This window comes from Aquila chrysaetos, chromosome Z (assembly GCF_900496995.4).
Source record: "Aquila chrysaetos chrysaetos chromosome Z, bAquChr1.4, whole genome shotgun sequence".
Lineage (NCBI taxonomy): Eukaryota > Metazoa > Chordata > Aves > Accipitriformes > Accipitridae > Aquila > Aquila chrysaetos.
In genome coordinates, this window is record NC_044030.1 from 9,893,260 (window position 1) to 9,918,960 (window position 25,701).

At 42.0% G+C, this 25,701-nt stretch overlaps 1 protein-coding gene across 1 annotated transcript in view; it reads right to left on the reverse strand.

Moving 5' to 3' along the window:
- The window catches only part of PLPPR1 (phospholipid phosphatase related 1), a 135,709-nt gene that overhangs the window by 3,280 nt on the left and 106,728 nt on the right, over positions 1-25,701 (reverse strand). Inside the window, exons 4-7 of the mRNA XM_030003749.1 lie at positions 20,600-20,732; positions 10,584-10,834; positions 2,384-2,560; positions 244-375 (exon numbers count right to left, since the gene is read on the reverse strand). Of these exons, the coding sequence (XP_029859609.1) occupies positions 244-375; positions 2,384-2,560; positions 10,584-10,834; positions 20,600-20,732 (693 nt within the window). The remainder of the gene's footprint in view (positions 1-243; positions 376-2,383; positions 2,561-10,583; positions 10,835-20,599; positions 20,733-25,701) is intronic.

The following is a 25,701-nucleotide window of genomic DNA, read 5'->3' on the forward strand; positions in this document are numbered from 1 at the left end:
GGCAAGTGAAACCCTACTGCTTTAGCTTTGGACATGCACAGGGGCAGAAGATGTACAGTATTTGCTAGTTTAAGGGATAAATGCCTTAAAACAAACTCTCCCCCGATGCAAATTCATTCTGTTCAATGGGCTTAACATCAGGAATAAAACAGCTCCCTGTATAGTTATGTATACAGCTACTTTTTACTCTGCCATAACAGAAAATGTGCTTGGTGATGGTCCGGGTGAGAGGATTTGCAGTACCTGTGCACTCAAAGTCTCCAGAGGACTTTCCACTCTTGGAAAAGCCATTAGCGGCACTCCTCGTGGGTCTTCAGGCTTCGGTTTAGAAGGAGCTCCATGAGTGCCTTTAAAGTTATGGACAACACATATCCCCTGTGTAATGCAGGGAAAAAAAAAAAAAAGTGAGGTCAGCTAGCATGTTCTGTCCGTAGACAAAACTCAAAGGAATTACCATCAGGGGTCTCACAACTGCCAGCTTTTGCAAAGAACTTAACCTGGGTATTGGTTGAAGGCATCATCTATCTCAGCCTTGGACTACAGTGTGTTTACTGACAGAGTTGCGCATGGTGGACTACCTTGGTAAATGGATTCATCTGGCCTGTAATGTGAGGTGATGAATGATATCTCAGCCTTTTTACGTTTTATACACGTAAGACTTTATACAAGCAGAGACTTCCATGTCTGCTTTATCATCATAGAACCCTGGACTACCCTGATGATGCATTTTATTGGCCAAATACTCCCTTCAGACTCTGCCTGTCATTTCCAAAGTGAAAACAGCTCACTGGATGGCTGAATCTACCTCACATCTGGATGACATCAAGCTCATTTGGCACCATTCCTGCATACTTCCAGCACAACTGCTGTGGGGTTTATTCCACACACCCTTCCCCTGTGCATGACCAGACTTACTGCACCCACATGGTGATGCAATAAGAGCAAACACACATGGCACTTTGGGGCTTGGGGACACAGTGGAAAAAAAAGACATACAGGAGCTGACACATCTGCTGTCAGAGTGATTTCTGCAGCCAGCTCCTTGCTGGCTCTTCCTCTTCACTGCTCTTTATATCTGAGCAAGGAGCAGGCTGCAGCCTGGGTGAGTCTTGTGCCAGCAGCAGCACCCCTCCCCTCCCCTCCAAGCTCTGGGAGACCCCTTCCACCACTCTGCAATTGGGCTTCTGACACCTGCAGGGTGGCAGAAGGTCTGCAGGGCCAAAATGTGGCTGTGGCTGGGAGCTGGCTGTCACTGCTAGAAACAGGTACTGGGAGCACATAGACTGTCCTGACCAGATATATGTGGTGACTGCCTCTTGTATTGCATGGGCTAGATTTAAACTGCCTTTCCCAGTGGGAATCAGACAAATTACTTACACTAAAGCCAAGGAGATTCAGGTTAGAGGTTGCAGACGTCTTTTTTATTTAAAGGGAACACAGAAATAAATGATATGTGAAGGTTTGTTGGGGGTTTTTTAAGTACAGAGTAGAAAAAAAGATCAGTAACAGGACAATCTAGATGTAAGGGATCTTTGAAACATAATCTCTCCTGATTACAGGGATAAAGTGTCTGTTGCTATGCAGTGGATAGTTTTGAAGCATCTTTTGATTAAATGGAACCAGGCACATTTCTTGGTAACAGTCAGAATCACCTTGACTGCTTGCTGTGTGGGTAAATCCTCAGCAAGAGATCCCTCACCAAGCAAAACACTTGAACCACACAGCCTACAGGTGAGCAAGTAACATTCAAAGTCCAGAGAGATGCTGTTCCTAGATTCTGTGGGAAGGCCTTTGATACATTTTGATAGATTTGTTTATCCTATGAGATGGTAAACAATTCCAGCTCAACTCCAAATGCTGCAAATGGAGGTAGTTTTGTCTCCCAGGGAGTTTGTGCTGCCTTTCCTTTCTATTGCACTTCTTTTATGGTCTGAAACGAAATGGAGAACCAGGGCCACTGCTTAGAGCCCCAGATAACACTGTGTATCCTACATTTTTGCCAGATATCAGGCAGACAGTGACGTTTTGCAACACAGGGGTGTCAGAGAAGAAGTCTCAGGCATGCCCTGCTTTTGACATTAGTTGAAATCTACACCATCTTTCAAGAGTTTTCCAGGGCAGGTCAAGTAAGAACATGTACAGTAATTAAAATAATCTTGAAATATATACAATGCACAAAATTTCATCATATTAGCCTTATTAATTAGTATCAACCTGATTTTATATTGGGATTTTCTCTGATACGTTTAATTAGATGGGGCTAGAATTAGGTCTTAGCAACTGGATTAATCAGCTGCAATAGGCCACAAGAGAACAGTAATTTTTGCTTTTTTTTTAAACTGAGGTATTTTTAAAAGGAATGCAGAAAGACTGATGGGCTTACCAGAAACAAAGCTACAGCACTCCCCAAGATGAAGCCTGCAATCACATCCGAACAGTGGTTTCGATACTCAGAAACTCGATTTAGCCCAGTGAGGAATGCAGCACACAGGGTACCCAGACACAGCACAGGTTTGGCTAGCCTGCTACTCTTGGTTTTAATTGTGCTTGTGATGTACATCTGAAACAAAGAGTAAGCCAAAAATGAAAAGGGGCCCTGCCAGAAATGCATCTTTTCCCACCCAGACAAATCCTGAATCAGCAAGGATGTGACAAAACCCATGATTCATTAAAAAAAGCATTGGGAAGTAGAGGAAGAGGTTTAAGGTAAGTCAGAGAACACTTTTAAGAGAACAATACATTGTTAAATTATGTTTCAGGATGTCAAATATTGCATGAACTACATTTACATACTGGACTTTTTCTGAGCTGGTATGTACAGGCTCAGTTTTACTGACTTCCTAACTTGTGCACATACTTGCTCATACGCTACCAAACATGCACTCTGAATGTACATGACTAAATGTTTGCAAAGGGAGTCAAGGATTTATGTTTATACTCCTGCAGAAACTATAATGTGCACGTGATGGAGTGCCTAGCACCCATATGAACTAGCTGCTCTGGTTTCCTAAGTGCTGTTAAATTTAAGAAACAGAGAACATTAAGGGAAACCATTCCAGACGTTTTCTCTGCAAGATGAAATAAAACACAGAATATAAGAGAGATTTCTTTGAAACCAAAGTTGATTCTGAAAATGTAATTCCAGACCATGAAGTTTCACTGTGCTCTGAGTATTTTTTAATGAACCCCACATGTTTGTGGCAGTTTGTATTTTATTTTAAATGCATTTTGACACAGAGAGTAAAACCATGTGGGTTGCAATTAGCAGCCAGTCATTAATTCCAGAGCCACAAAATTACAAAGATCAAGCAAACCAAGACTGATGGCAAAACAAGTCAATAAAATCCTTTTCAGCAAGGAAGTATGGATGCGTGCATGATTTCCAAAGCTTTGATAAGCAAAGCAAATACATCAAACACATTTGCCAGAAATGTCTCCAGATGACACACTGCCTCCCATACATGAAACGCAATCAGGAAGATACATTTGAAAAATTAATTTGATTCTTATTACCAATCACCAGGTAAACGAACCTGATTCATATAGTGTAGATCTGATCCAATGAAAGTACAAACACCTGTTCTGCTGGGGAATGGAAAGATTACAAACCATGGAAGTGTCTCTTCCAGTGCTTAATATCAAAAGATGCCATTTTATTTGTAAAGAAAAAATACATTCTCCTGTTGTAAAAACAGTAAAATCATCAAAGCTGAAAATACTTCCATTCTTGACCCTTTTTCAGTTGTCAAAAATGGAATTATGGTTCTGTTAGTCTTATAGACTGTCCTGGTTTCACCTGGGATAGAGTTAATTTTCTTCTTAGTAGCTGGTACAGTATTTTGGATTTAGTGTGAGAATAATGTTGATAACCCACTGATGTTTTTGTTGTTGCTAAGCAGCGCTTACCGTAAGTTAAGGATTTTTCAGTTTCCCATGCTCTGCCAGCACGCAGGTGCACAAGAAGCTGGCAGGGAGCACAGCCAGGACAGCTGACCTGAACTAGCCAAAGGGATATTCCATACCACAGAATGTCATGCTCAGTATATAAACTGGGGGAGTTGGCTGGAAGGCACAGATTGCTGCTTGGGCATTGGTCCGCAGGTGCTGGGCAATTGCACTGTACATCACTTGTCTTTTCCTGTTTGTGTTTTTTTTTTTTTTAAAGATATTTTATTATATTCCTTTTCATTACTATTATTACTATTATATTTTATTATTATTGTTATTATTATATTTTATTTTACTTCAGTTATTAAACTGTTCTAATCTCAACCCATGAATTTTACTTTTTTTTTTTTTTTAATTCTCTTCCCCATCCCACTGGGAGTGGGGAGGAGTGAGTGAGCGAATGGCTGTGTGGTGCCTAATTGCTGGCTGGCATTAAACCATGACATAGACAAAAGACTCTACAGGAGATCCTTATTGTTTAATCACATCTGCAATAACACCACAACTGGGATCTGTGATTGTGCTCTCTGCAGGTCACAAACCTCAGCTTTCTCTATTATGACTTCATTTCTGGGGAAGGGCACTGCTGAGTGCTTTGCACGGGCAGCACTGAAATCAGGGTGGGACTCTGCAGGACTGTGGAGACCCAAGAGCTGCTCTCCATTGCTGCTGCTGCAGCAGCTAAGGACACCGTGCTGGCTCACACCACCAGTCTCTGGCCAAGACTACAATGGCTTGGCTGCGGTGAAGCTGCCTTGGGATTTTCCTGTGTCTGTGCTGAAGGAAGTCTGCGGAGGCTTGGCTTGGTGCTTCCAATTGCAACTACCAGCACAGCTTGCTTCGCACTCCATGACCTATTTGGCAGCCATGGGCAATTATTTTACTGTATTTCAATGCCTGTCCCCTTCTTCATGAGCCAGGTAGAGAGGTCACTATGGTCTGGCACATAGTTTTGGGATCAAGAAACAAATTATATCCATTCTCAAGGTCACTCTGTTCATTGCCTTTCATATATTCCTTTATTCTGCTGTACTGTGCCTATTTTTTACTCTAACTTTCTCCCTGTCCGTTTTTCTTTTCCCTTCACCCTGACTGGGCCATCAAATGTCCTGACAGCTGGCTTCCCCTCACTGGCTGGTGTTAAAAATGTTAGCCCTAAAGCCATTACAATATGTGACTCCAGAAGAAGGGAAGGGATGCAGCAACCACCTCTTGGAAGGGAAAGGGACAGGCCAGAGAAACCAACTAGGGGAAGGCACATCTGCCTGCCTCTGGACTTAGGCAAAACTGTACTTTCATGTGCCAAGATACTGCAGTACTAGACTTCTAACAGCTAAATTTGCTAGATCTCTGCCCAGGGAAGGCAAGTCTTCTGTCCTTAAGTGTGCTGCTGAGCACATCATTTAAAGGTAAATTCAGTTTATGAACTGGAACATTGTGGTGTATAGTAGCACTGGGAATGGGACTAAGCTACTCGAGAGGTTCCTGCTTGCTTTGTTTTTCAAACCTAATAATACCTGACTGCAGCACATGCCTTGAAATGACAGCGAGCAACTGAGCACTAGGCGGCAATCTTGCCCCAGTCTCTGCTGGTAGGTTGAGCTGCACCCGACTATCACCAAAACTCGCGTTAAGGATCTTCTTTGGAAACAATAGGAAAAAAATATCATTGCCACTTTCTGAATAATTACCACCCACCCTTTCACCTTAGGCATTTCTTTTAGCAGAAGCCAATTCAAACGAGAAATAGGGAGCCAGGTTGCTCTCCTGCACTACTGCGGTTTACAGCATCCAAAGGAAAAGCATCACCTCTTCAAAGTAAGAATGCACTCCTGCTGCGACAGCTGCAAATGCTACTACAGAGAACAACCCACACATGCTTGTTTTCTTACAGGTATGAGATGAAGCTGGATCTCTGGAATACCCACATGGGAGAGTTCTCCTTATTACACATGGGAAGTATATAATGCATTTGAAGTTTCATGCATCTCAACAGGAAAACGTAAACTTGTAATAAAGAGAACATTTTTAGCAATGAGGGTAATTAACCATGTGAACAGATTGCCAAGGGAAATCTATTAAACCCTCACGAGGAGGGTTTGAAACAAGACAAACTGTTTTCCTAGAAGGTATGCTCCAGTTCGTCCATAAATATACACTGAGCTCAGAAACAAGTGGGAGATCTTCTCCATTCTGGTCAGACTTCCTGATCACTGCCGTTTGATCTTTATTGTCCTTGTCCCTAAAGCCAAGATATTTTTTAAGATTCTCACCATGTGTTTACCCTTTCACTTAGGGCATGTTTTCAAAGCTTTCTGTATGAGCCCAAAATCTCAGTGAAAGTCACTTACATTTGATTTCCTACACACAGCAGTTGTTTCTGAAAATATCCCACAATGCTATTTATAGGGTAAATTTGTTTACAAAACTCTGAATGTCAAAACCAGTTATTTGATGGGGGGGACAGGGAGGGAGGAAGGAAGTCAATATCAAAAGTTGTGAAGAAAATAGAAAAAATCATATTAAAAAATAAACTACATATGATTGAACTATATAAATTATCTATTCAGCTTCTTTGTGTGCTCTTACCAGTACACTCAAGTAGTGTATTTATCAATGTGCAATGTGTGACAGTAGCATTCAACCTGTAATTCCTCTCACATCTTTTTCAGACAGACAAAAGCATAGGCAGTCTAGGAGGCTTTTTTGTTTGCAAATTTAAAATATACATACATACATATATATATTTATATATTGTGCTGGTTTTGGGTGGGATAGAGTTAATTTTCTTCATAGTAGCTGGTATGAGGGTATGTTTTGGATTTGTGCTGGAAACACTGCTGGTAACACAGGGATGTTTCAGTTAGTGCTGAGCAGTGCTTACACAGAGTCCAGGCCTTTTCTGCTTCTCACCCCACCCCACCAGAGAGTAGGCTGGGGGGGCACAAGGAGTTGGGAGGGGACACAGCTGGGACAGCTGACCCCAGCTGACCAAAGGGATATTCTAGACCATAGGACGTCATGCTCAGCAATAAAAGCTGGTGGAAAGGAGGAAGCAGGGGGATGTTCAGAGTCACAGCGTTTGTCTTCCCAAGGAACAATTACGTGTGAAGGAACCCTGCTTTTCTGGAGATGGCTGAACACCTGCCTGCCATGGGAAGCAGTGAATGAATTCCTTGTTTTGCTTTGCTTGCATGTGTGGCTTTTGCTTTACCTATTAGACTGTCTTTATCTCAACCCAAGAGTTTTCTCACTTTTACTCTTCCAATTCTCTCCCTCATCCGACTGGGGGGGAGCGTGCGAGTGGCTGTGTGGTGCTTAGTTGTCAGCTGGAGTTGAACCACAACATACATGTATGCAAATATATGCATATATTTAGAATGTATATCTATGATGAGAAAGGTGGAGTGGAAGAAGTCTTGTCCTTTCAGCAGAAAGTGGGGAGATATGTCATAGTTTACTTGGAAAGTTCACAATTTCATACCAATACTGGAAAGCGCAGCGTCTACAAGCTTTAGAGACAATCTTTTCCTTTACCATAGAGATTTCTACGGTAAGAGAGAAGCAGAGCCTCTGACAATGATAAGTCTTGTACATCTTGCAGTCTTCTGGATGCTCAGTGCTGCTGCTTGAAGTGCCAAGGCCTTGAATTTCATTGATTAGTCTGGCAGGTGTTAATGCAGAAAGGGAAGAAATTGTTGGTGGGGTCACAGTGACTTGGGTTGCAGAAGAGACTTGCTGTAGTGTTCTCTGCTATTCAAAATTTCCCAAATGTTGAAAGTTTCACATCCAGGTATATTGTATCACTCTAATCTAGTCAAGAAGCAACGCACCCAGGTGTAAACGACAGATGCCAGGTCATGCTCCAGTGTGATGAGGTGGAGTCTTCTAGCCACATGGAGGTAAGAGAAAGCGTTACTTATGGATGCTCCTAGGGAAGAACTTGGCTGAAGAATCCCAAAACCACTACTAAACAGTCAATATAAGTGACTAGTCGTATCTTTCAACCACAGAGACCCTGTTGTGACTGTAAAACAATTCTTGCTTTCACTTGAGAGGCAAACAGGAGGATCAGCAAGGATATCTACCTTCTCTCTACAATAAGAGGTCCTCCAGTTGTGCTGGTGAAATACTTTAATATTCCATGTCCTGCTTGAACACTACTATCTGTTAGATGCCATTGGCTCTTCCATGACCTTTCTCAGAAAAGCATGAAATAACAGTTGTTTAAAGATGATGTAACTGGGATATCCATATGCAACATATGATTGTATCGTCTGTTTTTTGGTTTTTGCCAGAAATGTTAATTAATTAAGGAGTATTTCTAGCCTATCATTTTCCTTTGGGAAAGGCAGCATATACTATGTACAGTGACTGCCATCTCTTCCTGTGATACTTCTGGGAGACTAATAAAACTTCATTAGATGCCATTTTAATTTTTGTGTAAGTATGGAAGCCAGGGCTGCTGGCTGTTTTCTCTTTCCCTTACTTTAGGCATACAAGATTCATCTCTGCCTACAGAGATCACAGAAGTGATGCTTTGGGTTCTCCTCAGCTTCTTTGGCAGGTACCAAGAAAAAGTCTAGTTGATTAAGTATAAAACCCAGATTATAAACAAAAAAACCAAAACACAAGGCCAAACCAATCATAGTGGGAGTACTGTCACTAGCAGACTAATGAACAAATCAGTACAGAAACATCTGCAGAAGATACTTGAGGTTCAGTGATGGGAGGAGACTCCCAGATCTCAACAGACATTTATATGATGAAAGACAATGTCTGTGCTGATTTCATTCTCCTGCCTCCTCATGTTCAACCTGGTTTATTTTTCTTGCTCCATAGCTCAAATCTTCAGCTTTATGCAAAATACAGTCATTACTAACCAAATGCCCTGTGTTTTATGTTCAGCAGCCCACATTATCATGCATATTAGAATCAGCAAGACGCTTCTCAAAAAATTGTGCACAACACAATTATGAAGCCAAGCTAGATCTGAACACTGCATTTCTTGTGTAATGCTCATGTTATTCCCAGCTGACAGGCAGAGAAAACACAAGTGACAACACCTTTAGTGCTAGAGGGTGTCTTCAGGCAGAGAAATGGGCTAAAACTGGACTGTAGGCTGAAATGCCTTAAGGGCAGACTTTTATCACCTTGAGGCTCAGAAATAACTCCATGCCCTGCCTTCACCTGGTATCTTCCTATGTGGGGAGAAGTGCAGGTCCATCGCAGGTACTCTTGAAAGGCTAGGGCTCAGAAACACTGGACTACTGGGGACTTAAGATCAGGAAGGAAAAGCATTATTCCACTTCAGTAGTAGAAATCAGCCCATTTGTAGAAGACTTGCCTTCCTAGGAAACAAGAGAGGTTGGGCAGGGAAAGTCCATGAAAGGATGTAGCTAGCCCCCTAGCTTAGGGCAGAGCCAGGACTAAGCCTGATCTTGGAGCTTCCACCTAAGAGTTTATCATGATGAAAACAGCTGCTACAACAATGTTGAGTTTATTAGGAACTGTATTTCACACATGGTTGCTTATTGTTCAGAAGTAATACACATGAAAAGTTATGGGCTTTCCAAACACTTCCCAACAAATACTGAACAAAGGAGATACCATTTTATATCTCCATCATTATTCACACAACATTCAGTGCAAACAGATGGATATTGAAACAGCAGCGGGTGGCCTCTTCATTTTAGAGTAATAATGTGGTGTTTTATTCATCTGCTACCAAGATCAGGGCAAAATATTCAGTAAATACCATAACAAGTTTAAGGCTTTTCTCAAATCCTGATGGCCTACACACAGACTCTGCCACTCATTTGAGTCAAGCTATTGGGGGAAAGAAGGCCTAGTTAAGCCATTTTGAGATCAGAACCAGGTTAAGTCCTTGGATCTTAATGGCAAAACCACCAAGGTTTTCCACTTTGTGAGTAAGCTTCTTGGATGAATTGAGTAAGCTTCTTGGATCAATTTTCAAACATTACAGAAACTTTAGCCAGAGAACACAAAGGTGCAGCCAATCTGTTTCACTAGACTTTTAAAGACAGACAATTTCCTTCCTGACAGTATAGCATGTCACCTTGTCAAGATGTCAACTGGGGTCCATTTCTCTGTGATAACAGCAAAATTCTGGCACTGACTTTCATTACAACCTTCTTTCCATGGGGAATTTAGGTCCTGAACAAGGGGAGCAAAATTCAGCCTAGTTCAGCCCTCCATTGAAATGGCACAATTTACATTTTAAATATTCAACAACCCATGGCGTGTGAACAAAAGAAAAAGTAGTGATTCAAGAGCTGTTTAAGCATCAACTTCATTTTAATGTTCATGAGACAGGGGCAGGGAGAAGAGGCTGAATGCATACTCAAAGGCCTCTAAGAAAATCGGCAGCTAAGACAAGATTAGGACCTCATGCTTCCACATCATACAGTGCCACAAAAGCAATGAGCATTTGATCTGCTTATACTAGGATTGGTAAAACAGAGAGAGAAGGGGATTTTCTCCTGCAGATAAACAAGAAAGTCCTCCCCAAAGCAACCCTTTTTCTTCAAAAACCCATTGTAGGAAAAACGGCCTCTTATAGATGCACATACAGAAACGTCTCATACAAGTTAGCAATCGTCACTGGCACTCACCGTGGCATATAAAGCTGAGTAGATGCTCAAAGCAGCATGTTTGGATGGAAAGGATCTCCTTGCCTTTTCAATCACCTCCGCATCCCCAGTGCAGATGTTGCCGTTGTTTATGAACTCATGGTGGGCCCGACAGTCGTTTCCAGTGTAGTTGGGTTTACATACAGTCAGGAAGTAGGGAGCCAAGTTCCCAGTCACAACCTGGCCAGCGTTTACAAATATGTCAGTGGCAAAAAGTCCAAATGCAAACACTCCTGTGAGGAAAGGTTAAAAATAATGATTATTCAAACAGGTTTAAAAAAAACATCTTGGTACCTGAAGGAGGAGACATAATGACGAGGTAAGGGACCAAACCCTGCAGTCATTACCCAGCAAAAGCCCCTGCTGACTCCAGCAGAGTCCTGCAGCAAAGGCATGACACAGAAGACTGCATGCTTAACTCTGACAGGTGCTTAACTCAGCAACTCCAGAAGGACTCAGAAACAGGCTGAAAACAATAAGCAAGTGCCTAAATATTTTTGTGATTCAAGCTCTAAACAGAAATGTGAGCTCTAGATTTCACTGAAAATGCTGTACCTATACTAAGCCTGCAAATTTTCCACTACGAAAAAGGCTCATAGCCTGCAGTCAAGTGTCATGCACATGAGTTGCTAAAAATGTTTATGTATTTTTACCACATCTGGGCCAAAAAATGGTAATAAAATGGCTCTGAACCTGAAAGAGCAGTGTAGCGCTGAGACACAATACTGCATTTATTTTAACATCCTATCTAGTGTCAAGTGTCTTTTAGATTTTGACTATTCACCATCCTGATGTTGAAAAATTAAGATCCTGATCTAGCAATATTTGGTAGGTCCTTTGAGAAACATCCTAATGCTTTGCTCTGGAAGACATTTCCACACAGTTGCTGTTCAGCTCATGTCACTGGGAGCATATACCCACAAATGGTATAGCAGGAAGCATTCACTTGAATGCAGAAACATTTCCAAGGCTGTGGAGCATCCCTTGCTCAATACTGCAGTTGTCAGATCCTCCACTGACTCCCCATGAGTGTTAGTAATACCTGCTTCAGCTGCTATGAACATATATGAGGACCTTTTACTTGCATGTACTGCCTACATATCAAAGGAACAGAACAGCAGGCTGGCAGAGATGCCAAACCCAAATGTTCCAAAAGACTGAACTGGCTCCCCTTTCCTGCTTCACATCGCTAAGGCAGATTAAAGTGTCACAAAAATTTAGAACAAATAAATATTTACTTTTGGTATGGAAATGTTGAGGGTCATATATTTTTGCTTTTTCCCTCCTGCAGCTCTGTAAGCAAAAGTCACTTAAATTATAAATTAGCTGAGATTGCTATGTATTTAAGTATGACCAAGAGCTGGAGCTCCAGGGAAAACATCTTAGGAGAGCTGTGATAAAATCATAAGAGCTGGCACCACTATGGTTGTAACAACTTCACCACTTATCTGTACTGACTTTAAAAAAAAAAAAAAAGAAAAAGAAAAAAAGACTGCTATAGTCTAAGAAAAAAAAATGTATCAGGGAGTCAGCAATATAATGCAGCAGAAAATGCTTTACATCAAATTAACAAGAATCAAGGATCATTCTGCAGATATTGTCACTCACCATGCAGCTAACAGAAAGCAGAAGGGCTACAGCTGGCAGAATTAGGTCCTTCTAAACATTCGGGGCCTACCTACACACAGGACACTTGTACAGACATAAAATAAACCCCATAACTAAATATGGATTCATTGTATGAGTGTCAAGTGGGGCCTGCCAGTGCCACTTGCTCACAGAGATGGTGTGGTGTGACTGATACAGCTGTGCTGTAACACAAATTCCCCACTGGGGTACTCCTCACTGGGGCACTGATGCGAAGAGCCCTCTCCTTGGGTAGCAGCCTGGAGCGGCCGCAGGAATGCAGAGTTTTGTCCTCACCACACTTCCCCAAGGCTAGGAAGGAGTGTTACCACAATGAAGACGATTTTGGGGACTGAGTTTATTAATATTCTTTATATGAGTTTATTATTAGTCATTATTAATGAACTGATGTGTGATCATGGATTTAAAAAGCCAGTGGTGGTCAAAGAAGGAAGTAGCCTTCTTCTGGTTCTAGACTGCAGGACTGGCCCCTGTCTTTTTATTGGCATGACACTCTTCCTCCCATTTATCCTTCTAAGGGTCTGTGTTTAAAAGGGAAATGAAGAGAGCACTGAAACTGCTCCTTTATTTCCTTTATCCCTCTGCTAATATTTTAAATCCATGGTTTTCCACAGCTGGCAGGAACTCCTCATCTACATTAGCCAGTGCACAAGCAAGTTAGGCCACGAATCTTGTTTTATATATGGCTCTTTGGCCAAATCCTTAAAATTTTTTGGCACAGCTTGCTTTAAATGGCATCTTTTTGATGTGCTGTGCAAATCACAGGGAATGCAGTGAGGATTATTACCCAGCTCTTTACAATACTTAGAGGAAATCTAAGAGCCAGGCAGTCTGGCCCATGGTCTATATCGCATAAGTAAGTACAAGCTGAGAACCAAGGTGTTTCAGAAAAAGCTTATGGGCTTCACAAAGTTATTTCAATCTCTAGGCAGTGCACAGGTACAAAAGTGGTCCAGTGTTTTTCTCAAAAAACCCAGAAGTTTCAACACCTGCATTTTCTCAATATTTGGTAGTGCTGAAAGTGCTGGCCCAGACTCAACTGCTGAGGGCTGCAGTACTCTGCAGAACAGCAGAACAAGCCATGGTTGAAACCTTTATCATGCTTTGACTGTGATGTATATTGATTGCTGTAATTCCCCTCTTGCAGTTATGCCAAACTGATTATGCTGGAAACTGATTATGAAAATCATAGCTATGTGCAGCAATGAATTCGGCTAGCAGGAATTTAACCCTTGCAGACTGATTACACATCATGTAGTCTCTGGAGACTTTAAGATAGGGTTGGCTGTAATTGATTTAAAGGCTGCAACACCAGTGAGCCTGGGTAGTGGTGGAGCATCCCTGATGGTTTTTGTACCTCAGGAAACCATCTGTTCAATGGATTTGTTCAATGACCTACAGCAGCTAAGCTAACAGACCAGAGCATGAGAATGCAGTGACACGATTGCCAGGTTTTTAGAGGCAGACAAATCACTGCTGAAAGGCTTCACGGGAAGGGCAACTAGCCCTAGCTCTTCAGGGTCATACAGCTGAAGTCCGTGATATAATGCCACAGAGAGAGAATGGGAGAACGTGCACCTCTTCCAGACTTTGATGCTCAGGTGTAACGGGAGGTGATGTCATCCTGCTAAGGAGCAAGCACTTTATCTCACTGTGCTCACTCTGGCCTAGAAAATGTGGGAGTGAACTTTAGTCTAGAACTTACCATATGCTGAGAAAAGATTTAAACAGTGCAAGCCACATGTGAAGAAGACCTATAGCCTCTACAGTTGGTTACTAGCAGAAAGGATGGATAGAGGTTAATTTCATTTACATAAAGACACTCCTTCCCCTCATCCACACGTGTCACATAGTCTGGCTGCACAAAGAGGCCTTAAAGAAGGAGCAGAAGCTATTTCTGGAAAGGCTTCCTGACTTTCTGTCACTGTCCTGGCTCTCAGCTGTGTTTCTGTGTGTCAGGAGCAGCCAGAAAGAAGAGGCTAGAAGGCAAACCAGTAAGCAGAATGTAACTGGGAGAGAGACTAATTTAGGCTAGAGATAGAGGGTAGGCTGTACTCCCTGATACTGTCTTTAGCTGCCCCAGAGTCCCAAGAAGAAGGAAGTGAGGATCAGATTTGCACATATCTTTACCTCCAGTGAGAAAGACCTTAGACAAACTAAACGTGCAAATTAAAAAAAGAACAAGGAAAGTCCTGGTCAAAAATGCTGAGGACAGACAATATGAACCTTAAACCTTTCCAGCTCCATCTCACCTGAACTAACACTTGCCTTGGCAGAAGAATCTAAATCTTCGGCAGCTTCAATTTTGAATGCTTCAGTTTTAATTTCTTCACTTACATCTCCCCCTAAACTGGTGCCAAAAAGTCCTCCAAGCATGAACCCATAGTTTCTGTGCTTTCACTCACATGCTACTCTAATGGTCTTTCTCCCACCGAGCTCCCTGTGTTCATCAGTGTTGCCACCTGCCACCTCCAGCTCTGTCTATTGCTTTTGCTAAAAGACATCTGCCCTGAAGAAGAATCCAGCTCTCCTCGCTCACTGTAACCTTAGTACAACCCTGTCTTCTCCCTGCAACTCGTGCTCAAGCTCTCTCTTCTTCCACCCCAAATCCCTCTAGCATCAGTGACTGCAGCTGCTTATTGACTCCATGGAAACTCCATTACAGACATTTAAAATGCCACTGATTTGGAACAAAATAACAACAAAAAAGCATCCAGAAAAAAAAAACACCAACAAAAAACCCCTGGGAGTTGTAGAAGAGCAGCTGAAAAGACACTGTGAAAAGAGAAGTGAGGAGCCAGTGGGTGGAAATGAGAATGAGGAGGTAGAAGGCTTTATCAGAGAAAAATCGTGAAACCCTTAAGTAAAGTGACGAAAGAAACAATGCATTGCAGGGCTTATGAGACATCAGAAGCTGTGCTCTTCAGTAACATATCATCATGTCTTCTACCAAGTGCATTTATTTAGGCACTCCTCTCTCTTCCAGTGCCCAGTCAATTATCTGAATTTGTCACACTCAACCTAATTTGCTCAGAAAATGTTCATATTACACATGTACACTCACACTCCCCCAACTGCTTTTCCACCCCTATGTTTTTTAAAGAAGATTAGAGTTTCAATGGATGGCGTCCCTGGAAGGACTCATGGCTCTATGGAAATATTGATCCTCAGCTCATCTCTGAAGTCTTTGCTCTAATGGCCCTGTGCATACAATAAAGCCATACATTTATAGTCCTGTGACTCAGACTCTGCTGAACCACCCTTCATCATTATATCTTAAAGGCTGTTGTTAAAGGAGATCTCTATCATTAATCCATTTTACAACTGGAGAGGTGGGGGTTGCAGGGAAATTTATTGTCTGTTGCCATGGCATCAGGAACAGGCTCAACAGCAAGCTTCTTCTGAGCACTCATAATCTGATCCCAGGATTGGCTTTGATCTCCCAGTGAACACCCCACAAAGCTCACTGCTCCAGGCATCTACTGCCTTTTGTGTGTGCCTGATTCACCTGTGAGTGTCCTGCCTGGATACTGTGCCCTCAAGACGTAAGAAGGAAGACATGTGGTCTGAGCATGCAAGAAGAAATTCAGTTTCCAGTGCAGAAGTACTCTGGAGCCTCAAGACTCCTCCCCACAGACACACAGGATTTCTTTCTTCCTCACTCCTTCACAACTATCAGTTTTCATCTAGACAAGAGCCAGCTCAGGGCCTGGCATAAAAAGGAACAGTAAGGTTTGATTTGTCCCCAACAGAGTGACCTATTTCTCATTGTGGGGGTTCTTCAGCGATAAGAAGGGAGACCTACAGTAGTTTAAGCTGCTGCAGCAGTTTAGGTTAGAGGCAGCACAGACAAATGCAGCTTGAGCCCTGCTGAAAGGCAGGGCTTTAACAGATTATTATTATTAGTTATTAACCGAACATGCATTGTTTCACAGTGAACTTCAGATCCAAGGCAGACAGAAGGATAAGGTCAGGCAAACTACGTCCTGCAGCTGCCTAGGGAATTGACACCAGAGCTCTGGGGTATATCTATCCTATTGCAATAAACTCAATGTGTGTATAAATCTTGTAAACCTTTATTTGCTGAACTAAAGCCTTAATTTGCTGAAATAAAGCCCTAATTTCATTATTTAGCTGCCCACTGTGAGGTGTCACCATGCTTTAAATTAAGCTGTCAGCAGAAGCTGATCTGCGCCATTTGTTAACTGCAATTTATGCAGGTCCAAAGTAAAAGCCACTGGTAACAAATTCATGAAGCACGTTGCATTTCTGAATATCTGAACTGGAGAGAGGCTACTTGCATGTTATCAGTGCTTTGCAGGTATACAACTTAATCACATGGATTAGAAACCTCATATAATGAAATGCAACACAATACACACTCTAGTCACCCTGCCAAACTGACTCAGGGAGGTCTGAATCCATGATCCTGGTGGCATGATAGCAGCTGTATATAAACAGACTAAATCCTTGACTGAAACCATTCACTAAATAATGTTAAAATAATTTATAACCTCTATTTGCAATACAAATGATGAAGTAGAACATGGAAGTAAATGCAAGATGGCAAGATCTTAACAAAGTACTGAACAGGAAATTACCACAAGACAGGGTGAATAAAAATACAAGAGGCTGTGCGTACTCAAGTTGGGAGACAGGGAGAAGAGGCAGAAGCCCAAGAAACAACCACTCTTACTGTCTGGTTTCTCAAAGGTCCAGCATGTAAATGGCAAATTTTGGCAGCAGAAATTTGTAATAAAACTGCTGGGAGGGGTGGGGAGAGGAGGGAGGAAAGATGATGTGACTAAAGAACAGCAATGCAGCACCAATATTTTAGGCAGAATAAAGCAATTGCAGACCACTTGTTTGACCTGAAAATCTTCAAAATAAATGTCTGTGGAAGCAGCTATAAAAGATAAAGAGGAAGATGGAAGAAATTGCAACATATATCAGAGTCTGATGTTTTGAAGCTAAGCCAGCTTTTCACTGATAAAGAAATTGATTTTCTAAATGCAGGAAACATACTGGGTTTCACCAATCCAGGCTGCAGTACAGGACTTGACCTACACTGAAGCAAGTTGAGAGGCAGCCCTTCTCCACAAAAGCAAATGTCTACCAACGTGCAGAATTCATGCCAGGGCCAGGAAGCAAGAAGAAATTTTTGTTCTGCTTCCTGTGGATGAAGAACCAGGGAGGGATTTAAGACAAAGCTCAACATTCAAGGTCCCTGCCAAACTCATGAGGGGAGAATCTTAGAAACAGGCAGCTGCTGAGGGCTTGAGGAAAACAAGGAGAGAATAAGCAGAGAGCATAATAGGCAAAATAAGAAAAATCAAGGAAAAGAAACATGGGGCTTTGCCAACATCCCAGAAGAGCTGCAGGTTTTTGGTTTTGCTTAATTCTTTGCTCCACTATCAACGTGCAAAAGTGTGCTTCATTCTGTATTCATGAAGAAAAAGCAAGAGGGAAGAAGGCTCAAGTCTAGCAATCAGATCCAAAAGATCCCATGGATATAGTATGACAAGGGTGCTTATCTTTCACATCACCAAAAGACAGTCTGGACTTTCCCTTTCCTGACAAAATCTAAGTGAATGTTCAGTGAAGTATCTATAACATTCTGCTTGTTTTGTGGAAAGCACCTATAGGCTACTACTCTTAAAACCCATCTCTTGCTAGCAACTCCAGTTACAGAGTCAGGGAGGGAGAAAAAGCCTCTTTGCCTTTCTAAAATTTAGGAATAGCAACTCTCAAAAGCTCTCCATCATGTGCCTTGCAGGGTCAGGAAAGAGTGTTCATTTTTCCTGACACGTGAGCACCCAAACACATTGAAGGATTTTTCTCACCCTTCTGAGTAATACCAACTGTAATGACTTACAAGGAGTTCAATTACTACTTTTTTCAGGCACTCACTTAAGACTCTTGCTCACACACCAAGGCCAGAAGAAATCATCAGATGTGGATATTCCAATGAATTTGTACCATGGCTAAATTGGCAGCAAACTTCTTTGCAACAAGCCAGTCTGCTAGGGTATCTTCGAAGACAACCTGCTTAAATCAGCTCTTTAAGTTATGGCCCTCAGGTTTAGCAAGAGAAGACGCACGCAAGGAAATCCATGTATGAGCAACCTGCTAGTCTCTCCAGAGCCAAGCATCCAGGTAGCCTCTTTTTGGAGTAAGCAGCTGTATGGACCTAACTTCCCTGATCATCCAGCATAGGTTACAGCTGCTCAGTCCATGTCATGTTTTCAAAATGCAGGTGGAATGTCAATGAAAAAGGCACAGTTATTTTTAGTTCCTTTCATAAATTATTTCAGCCACTTTTCAACAAACTCTGCTACTCTCATTTTACTGCTGAGGCAGGGAGAAGGTTCCAGAACAAAACAAGCAAACAATCAGTGTAGTTTAAGATGAGATGAACAATTTAAGTAATTTCTAATAACATTAACTTCATTTTTCTCAGGAAAACAAATATAGCTGGAAAGCCAAGATTGATTTCTCTAGCAGGGTTCATATCCTACTACTCTCTGAGAGTCCACTGTATCATCACTACCCCCTTCTCTTCCACCAGAAGAGAAACAACAGCATGAATGTTTAAGAATAAAGACAACTGTAAGAAAACATACAGAGTAAGTGCTTAGCCTCCATGGTCTAAGCTCTTTTAGTGCTGACCCCGCAGGCAAGAGTATTTGATTAGGACTTTGCAACATGCCAAGTGTGCTGGAACAGTCAAACAGCCCTCAGTGGCCCAGCAGTACCCTGCTTCTCTCTTAATGGCAGTTTACTATCCATCAATATATCCTTGAGGTTATGTGAAGTTCAAGGGTATTTTACATTTAACTGCATTGCCATGTCTTTTGTTTTCAGCAGCAGCACACAGACCAGGCCTGAGTAATGAACCACAGGTGGTTTGTCTCCACCCTCACTGTGGCAGAAGGTAAAAAAAGTTTCACTTCCTAACCTCCATGCATAAAGCAGAAGGCACAGAGAGAGGAGAGGGAGAATGAAAACCATGGCTTTTCCTCCTTTGCAGCATATATTTGCTGCTGATGAAAATCTTAACACAGGGTAAGACTTTCAACTCCATGCTCCGAGCCAGTATCCCTGCCTGCAGCCAGGGCTGTGCTCCATGGAAGCAATACAACCCTTGCCACAGCCACAGCAGACATTTTTCTTCCAGATATAGCTCAAAAATTCAGCAGTGACAGGGAAGAAGCAATCCAGATATTTTCAGCTTTTTTTCCCCATTGCTTCTTTTAACTCAGACTTTGAATTCAGACCCAGCTCTCTGCAAGATGCAGTGTGTAAAGATGCTTTACCTGTAAGAGTATACGGGGAAGGAGGTGCTGTGATGTTCTGTGGGCAAAGTCCCTCTTGGTCAGTGCTGAGCCATAGTTACCACTGGCCCATGCCAGCAGCAAGACAAGCCATCCCATCCCATGCATGAACTTGGGATTTATCATGAAGAAGGAAGGAGAGAAGCTAGAGCCCCTTGCACATGCAGTTCAGAGCTGCCCTCTTCTTACTCTGCTGCTACAAGGAAGTAGTAAGAAGTGAGCAACCACCCTTCCTTATCTCTAAATGCCAAGGGATGCGGTTTGGGCAGCCTCAAATGGCTGTGAATTGAGAAGCCTTCAGGGGACAACCAAATTCTCTGTCAGTACCACAGCGGAAATGCAAGCTGCAATGCTGTTCCTCTTCCTGCTCCAAAAGAACCATGGGACGGTCCCCTCAGTAAGGTCTTGTAGGCATTTTTTTACACTAATCAACAGTGTGAAAAAGGCATAGTGGTTTGCAAGCACCATATAAAGCAACCTCCAAATGGTTTAGTGACAGAACTTCTTCATTCATTTCTCAGCGATTAACTCAATGAAAGCTCTAGCAAAAACCAAAATACAATAAAAATAAGAACATTATTTTGAAGTGGGCTCTGGAATTTTTTACACCGTGCCCAGCTGAACATGTGACAGAGCTATAGATGTTAAAATCAGAGCTGAAAAGAAAAATACCAAAGAGATGGGCTGGTAAGGACCAATTTGTAAGTAAAATGGGTACCTTACACAGACTAGCAATGACGGAATTACTCATATAAGGATTTGATTGGCATAATCTTTCTTCAAGGGTCCAGAAAAAGCATTAAGCTCAACAGAATAGGATAGACACCAGCTCCAGACAGCATCATATGGCACATTTTGAACGTTACCTTGCAAATCCCGAGGGGGACTATCCCTCTAAGGTGGAAGATGCCTGCAAAGATTTCACAGCTTAATTAATTTTGTGGTGTAGATTATTAGGACGTTTCCTTCTGTTTTGGTGCAAACAGGGACTAAGCTTGCAGTGCTCAGGATGCTTACCTATAAAACGTATTATTCTTCGAAGCAGTGGGTTCAGGTAACAGCACTCTCCAGTCAAAATAGTTTTCTCTTGGATAATTAGGGTTTCTCGGGTTGACTTTATGAAATACATGGATATCTCACCAATAAAAATCTGCCAGGAAAGGGAAAGAAACGGAAGGTTAAAAATGACATGAGCAAACACTAAAACATGGGTGGCTGGTTCCAGCCCACAGAAACTACTACATGGCAGTGTGTCTTTGAGACACTGCACTTCCACATTGAGGCTGCACTTACTCACTTGAGATGAACTGACACAGACCCAGTTCCCAGCCAGAAAAGGATCTGTCATTCTTGCACTCAGTGGCAGGACACAGCAAATATTAGGCCTTCTTATACTAACTCCTAGGATACAGGGGGCAAAGAGAGCTTTAATGAATACTGTGGATCACAGAAGCTCTCATTTTACTGTGATTGGCATGGAATTTGTCATGTCCTGCTATTGGCATTTAAAATTTCCTGACAGTATAGGCGTCACGGATGGAAGGCTTCTAGACAGCTGGGGAAGTGGAAAGTAATGCTGCAGACTTCCATCCCAACATTTTACCAGCAAATTTCAGCAATACTGGATGCTTCCTGCAGCCTTCACACCTTCTCAAACATGTTCACCTGAGTCTGCCTGATAGGTTACAGAGCTCCTACCAACTTTAAAAAGAAATTTAGATGAAGGACATCCCTGCAATGGAAATCGATCTGAAGTCACAAAACTTTTGGGAAGGTCAGCAAAAATTCTGGACAAATACAACATATTTGTACTAATGAAGTAAAAAGTATCAGGGTATGGGTGCAGCATAGCCAATCACCCACACTGTTACATTGCTAGCATGGTCCCTGCCATAGCCTGGCCTGGTGACAACAGCCTCTCAGAAAACACCTGGTACAAGTCCCACAAAGAAAGCTGCATGCAGCCACTGCTATTTACGCAGAAGGAGTTTAGCCACTTGGCCACTGATTGCACATGCCAGCTAGTCTGAGGGCCAGAGGATGACTTCTGGCCTCTTTTATTTACTAAATGTCCTGTTTTATTTATTAAAACATCAAAAATGAAGTCTCCAGGAATCCACTGATCTTGAGGTTAGCTGTGCTTATGTATTACTTATTTTTTTGTGATCAGAACATTCATGCTTTCTATAAAAATAACTGCTTCCTATAGCAGTAGGATCAGTATTTCCTAAGCACTCAGAATTAATTTAAGTCTGTTGCACAGAGGTCCATCTGCCCCAGCTAAAGCTGGACAGAATTTGATCACAGGCTTTAGAGGCAGCAATGGTCCCCTCACAGTGGGCACTTCTGAAAATCCCACCTACCATGTTCTGTCAGCAGACTTTAGAAGGGGAAGCTGGGAGCTTTTAGAAAGACAGAGTTTGTAATGAAAGTCTTTAGAAAAAAAAAGTCAGCCTGAAGTGGAAGAAATGAGCTTTTAAAAGGGGAGCACTCAAAAGAATTAATTTAATACGTTATTATAAGACACACAAGAGGAAACCATAGTGCTAGGGAACGGTCAGAGAAATGCATAACAAGTGTGTGAGCACACACACATGCACAGACACCCAGAGTTAGTATAGATATCAAGCAACTCATCTTAGTTCACTTTGACTACTGGAATTGTATGTTGTTTCAAGGGCAACAATTTATCCTTATTAAGCCAGATGAGCATCCTTATTGATTATTGACATTCAAGCCAAGTATGCTCAACCTCTTTACAATTCTAACCACTGATGGTGAGAGATGTGGAGTTGTAAAATGTATGTCGATAATGGCATCTGGGGGTGGGAGCCAATGCATGGGAGCTGCACTGAAATATTGCCTTTATCCCGTTTCACTCCATCTGCTCTTAACAGATTTGGCAAGCAGTTCAATAAGCTCAGCTCACTAACTGTGGGGCTGGGAATTAAGAAAAAGACCATCTGCACTAAAGCAGTTTAAAAGTGACACTCTGTTTCAAACCATTTATTATCTGAATTATGATAATGTTCAGAAGTTTGAATTAATGCTTTGGCTCTCTGTCTGCATGGGGCTGTACGTACACATTGAGAGACAATTCACACCCCGAGGAAATTCTACTCTGTGAAGATATGGGTTAGTGGACTTTAAAAAACCCAAATTTTTCAAATAAGAGAGACTTAGGTATAAAACATATTAATAGTCCTCCTTTAACAATACATCCATTTTTAAAGTTCCTTTGCATCAGAATTTAACTGAATATTTTCCCATCTTTATTTCTATAAATTTTAGCTGCCCGGCATACTCCTAGCAACTCCCATGTGGATAGATTAGATCTACATAGATTTAGGAGTAAATTTTGCCAGGCTATAAATCTGTTTAGTGCTGTTCCACTGATTTAAGCAGAGTTGTTCCAGATTTCCTATGGCATAACAGATCAAAATGTGTTTAAGTGAACAGTGCCTTTGGTTTAATACAGAGTTTAGGTGTATAGTAATAATGCTGTATTTGTGAGGTGATATAAGATGATTCAACATAACTGGACCATTCTTGTGGTGCCATCTCTGACATTGAATTTAATTGCCTGAATTTGAGGATATTGTTTCCCTGTATTTTTATTGTGGGCTCTAGAAAGTGAGCCTTGCTGCTCTCCAAAAATTCAATGGGGGCCTGGGCACCTATTTCTGATAGCTAATCTAGCTGTGCAAAATAGAATGTAGTCTGAATAGCTCCTCAAAAAACTGATTTGTTTTTTTTCACCAGGCATTTTTGAAGTCAGGTAACTCTGTTGATTCTCATGATTTAAAATGTGGTGGTTCTGCACAAGCACGGTCAGCCAAGTTGCCCAGCTGGCCTCCCCAAATCAATCACTGACACTGTTAAGTACCTTAGCTTCTGCCAGAACATAATCAGCACCCCAGGAATTGGTACAATTCAGTTCTAAATCTGAAACCTAAATATAGATACAAAGATAGGGGTGGAAAAAGAAAACAGCAAGCCAACTATTTATTTTGTTTCCATTTGGGGAAACAATACAAGGTTAATGAACTGCTGTATCATACTGGCTTAATTAGATAGTAGAAATGGCAAGAAAATTGCACTGGAGGTTTGGGACTGAAAGCACAGGTGACCTGCAGTCTAAGGTGATGTAGGCAAGAGGGAAGCAAAGGTAGTGCCACTGGATGTGATTTTGTTCTTGGTTTCCTGAATGCAACAGCAGCTCAACTACGCTGAGGTTATGTTGCTTGGACACTCTTGCTCACATTCCTTTTCATATTCCTATTAGGTAAAAATACTACAATGATGTCCCAAAGCCTCCGTATGAATCAGAAATACCTACCCAGCAGTCATTTTTCCTCTGTTGATTTCAACCTCTCCATTGAGAAAACTTCAATCTGCCCTGCCTTCCTATTACTGGCAGTGTCACCAAATACTTGCTCCTCAACATCCAGCTCTCAAAAACCTCTGTGGCACATGCTTTACTTATTTCTGGGCTCCTCCTGAGCAAAGAAACGGATAAAATGATCTGTCCCATTTTCCTCTTCAACAGCCTTTTGTCCATAATAGATTTGGAAATGATAGTCCTTCAACTTGTGAACTGATGTTTTCAGACAGTGAAGTATCATATCTTCCCCTTTCAAGTTCTCAGCACAACACGAGCACCCAGTACTACCTGCACTCCCGTACAGATTACCAACAGTTTGCTTATTTAATTATCAATTTAATCAACAAACCAATGTAACTATTGCTTTTAAGGGACATGGAATCTTTACCTTTTCTTTTGATTTTTTTTCCTGTAACACTTTCTGATAAGCTCACAGTCTCCTTGTCAAATGACTCTTTGCACAACTGCATTCTAAAAATAGACTGGGGTAAACATCAAGAAGAGCTGTTTCTGTAATGATAAACTAAGATAAACTACCCAGGAATGAATCTGGGTTACAACCAAGAGGAGGTTGCAGAAAAGTGGCATCCTGGAGCAGCACTCCTGCAGGAACTGTACAATGGGGTGAGGGTGGCAGGCAGCCTTGAAGAGTTATATTCAAATTAGAAAAGTAATTATTGATGGTGCTGACAGCCAAGGATGGGCCCAGCTTTGACTTTTGCTCCTTTTATTAGTTTCTTTTATTCAGGACATTAGCCTTGTACCTTAATTCAAATTCTCTAGCAAAGCTGAGGACTGCACCCCTGCTTCACTCCCCTGCCACAGCTTGGCTTACCTCTCCTCCAGTGGCCAAAATCTTCCTCCTTAGTCATGTTTCTCCAAACTCCTGTGCAGGCAGAGTGCCACAATCCGGTTCCTCCTATGCATAAACTGGCATGACACCAGTCACACTGCCACAGCCTCACCCCCATTTTTCCCAACCTCCCTTTGAAAACTCACTACAGATTGACTGCAACTTAGCCAAACTGCTCACCCCTCTTCTCCAACAGGATCTGGCCTGACTGCCTCCATGCAGTCCCACATCGTTGCTGGCAGAGGCTGCATCTCAACAGCCCTCCTGACTCTCATTCACTCACTCACTCAGGGGCAACATGTGGGGCAACATGTGGGAAAACACTATTTTTCTATTTTTTCACACTTTCAGTGAACACTGGGGTTGTGTGAAAGTTGCCACAGGCAGTTTTCATTTCAGCTGCAATTCCACACAGGCAAAGGAGGAGGAGCACCAGCCAGGGTGCACAGAAGAGATGCAGGAGGCGCAGTTGTGTCCACAGCCTGCAACTGCCTGAAGTCTCCCTGTGAAACAACATCCTTCTGCTGCTTTCCACAAAAAAGTACAACTAATGGCATTTCCTATCACAGCAAGACAATGCAGATCCCATATTAGGAAGATTTATGTCCTGACAGACAGGATCTCTGTCTTTTCTATGCATTAAGTTTACATTATTCTGATTTCTGGGAGGTTTTAAGTCTTTCAACTTGTTTACTCTAATGGCATCCTTGTGACACAGTCAAACCTTCTTAACACCACTTTTTACATAGAAACCAGATCCAGAAGCGTGCTATGACACACAAAAATCTCTGGCAGCAAACAAAACTGAACTTGGGTCTTGGGATATCATCACTCTCAGTTCTGGGCCGCTTTCAGCAAGCTGTATAACATTTCCTGAATCCT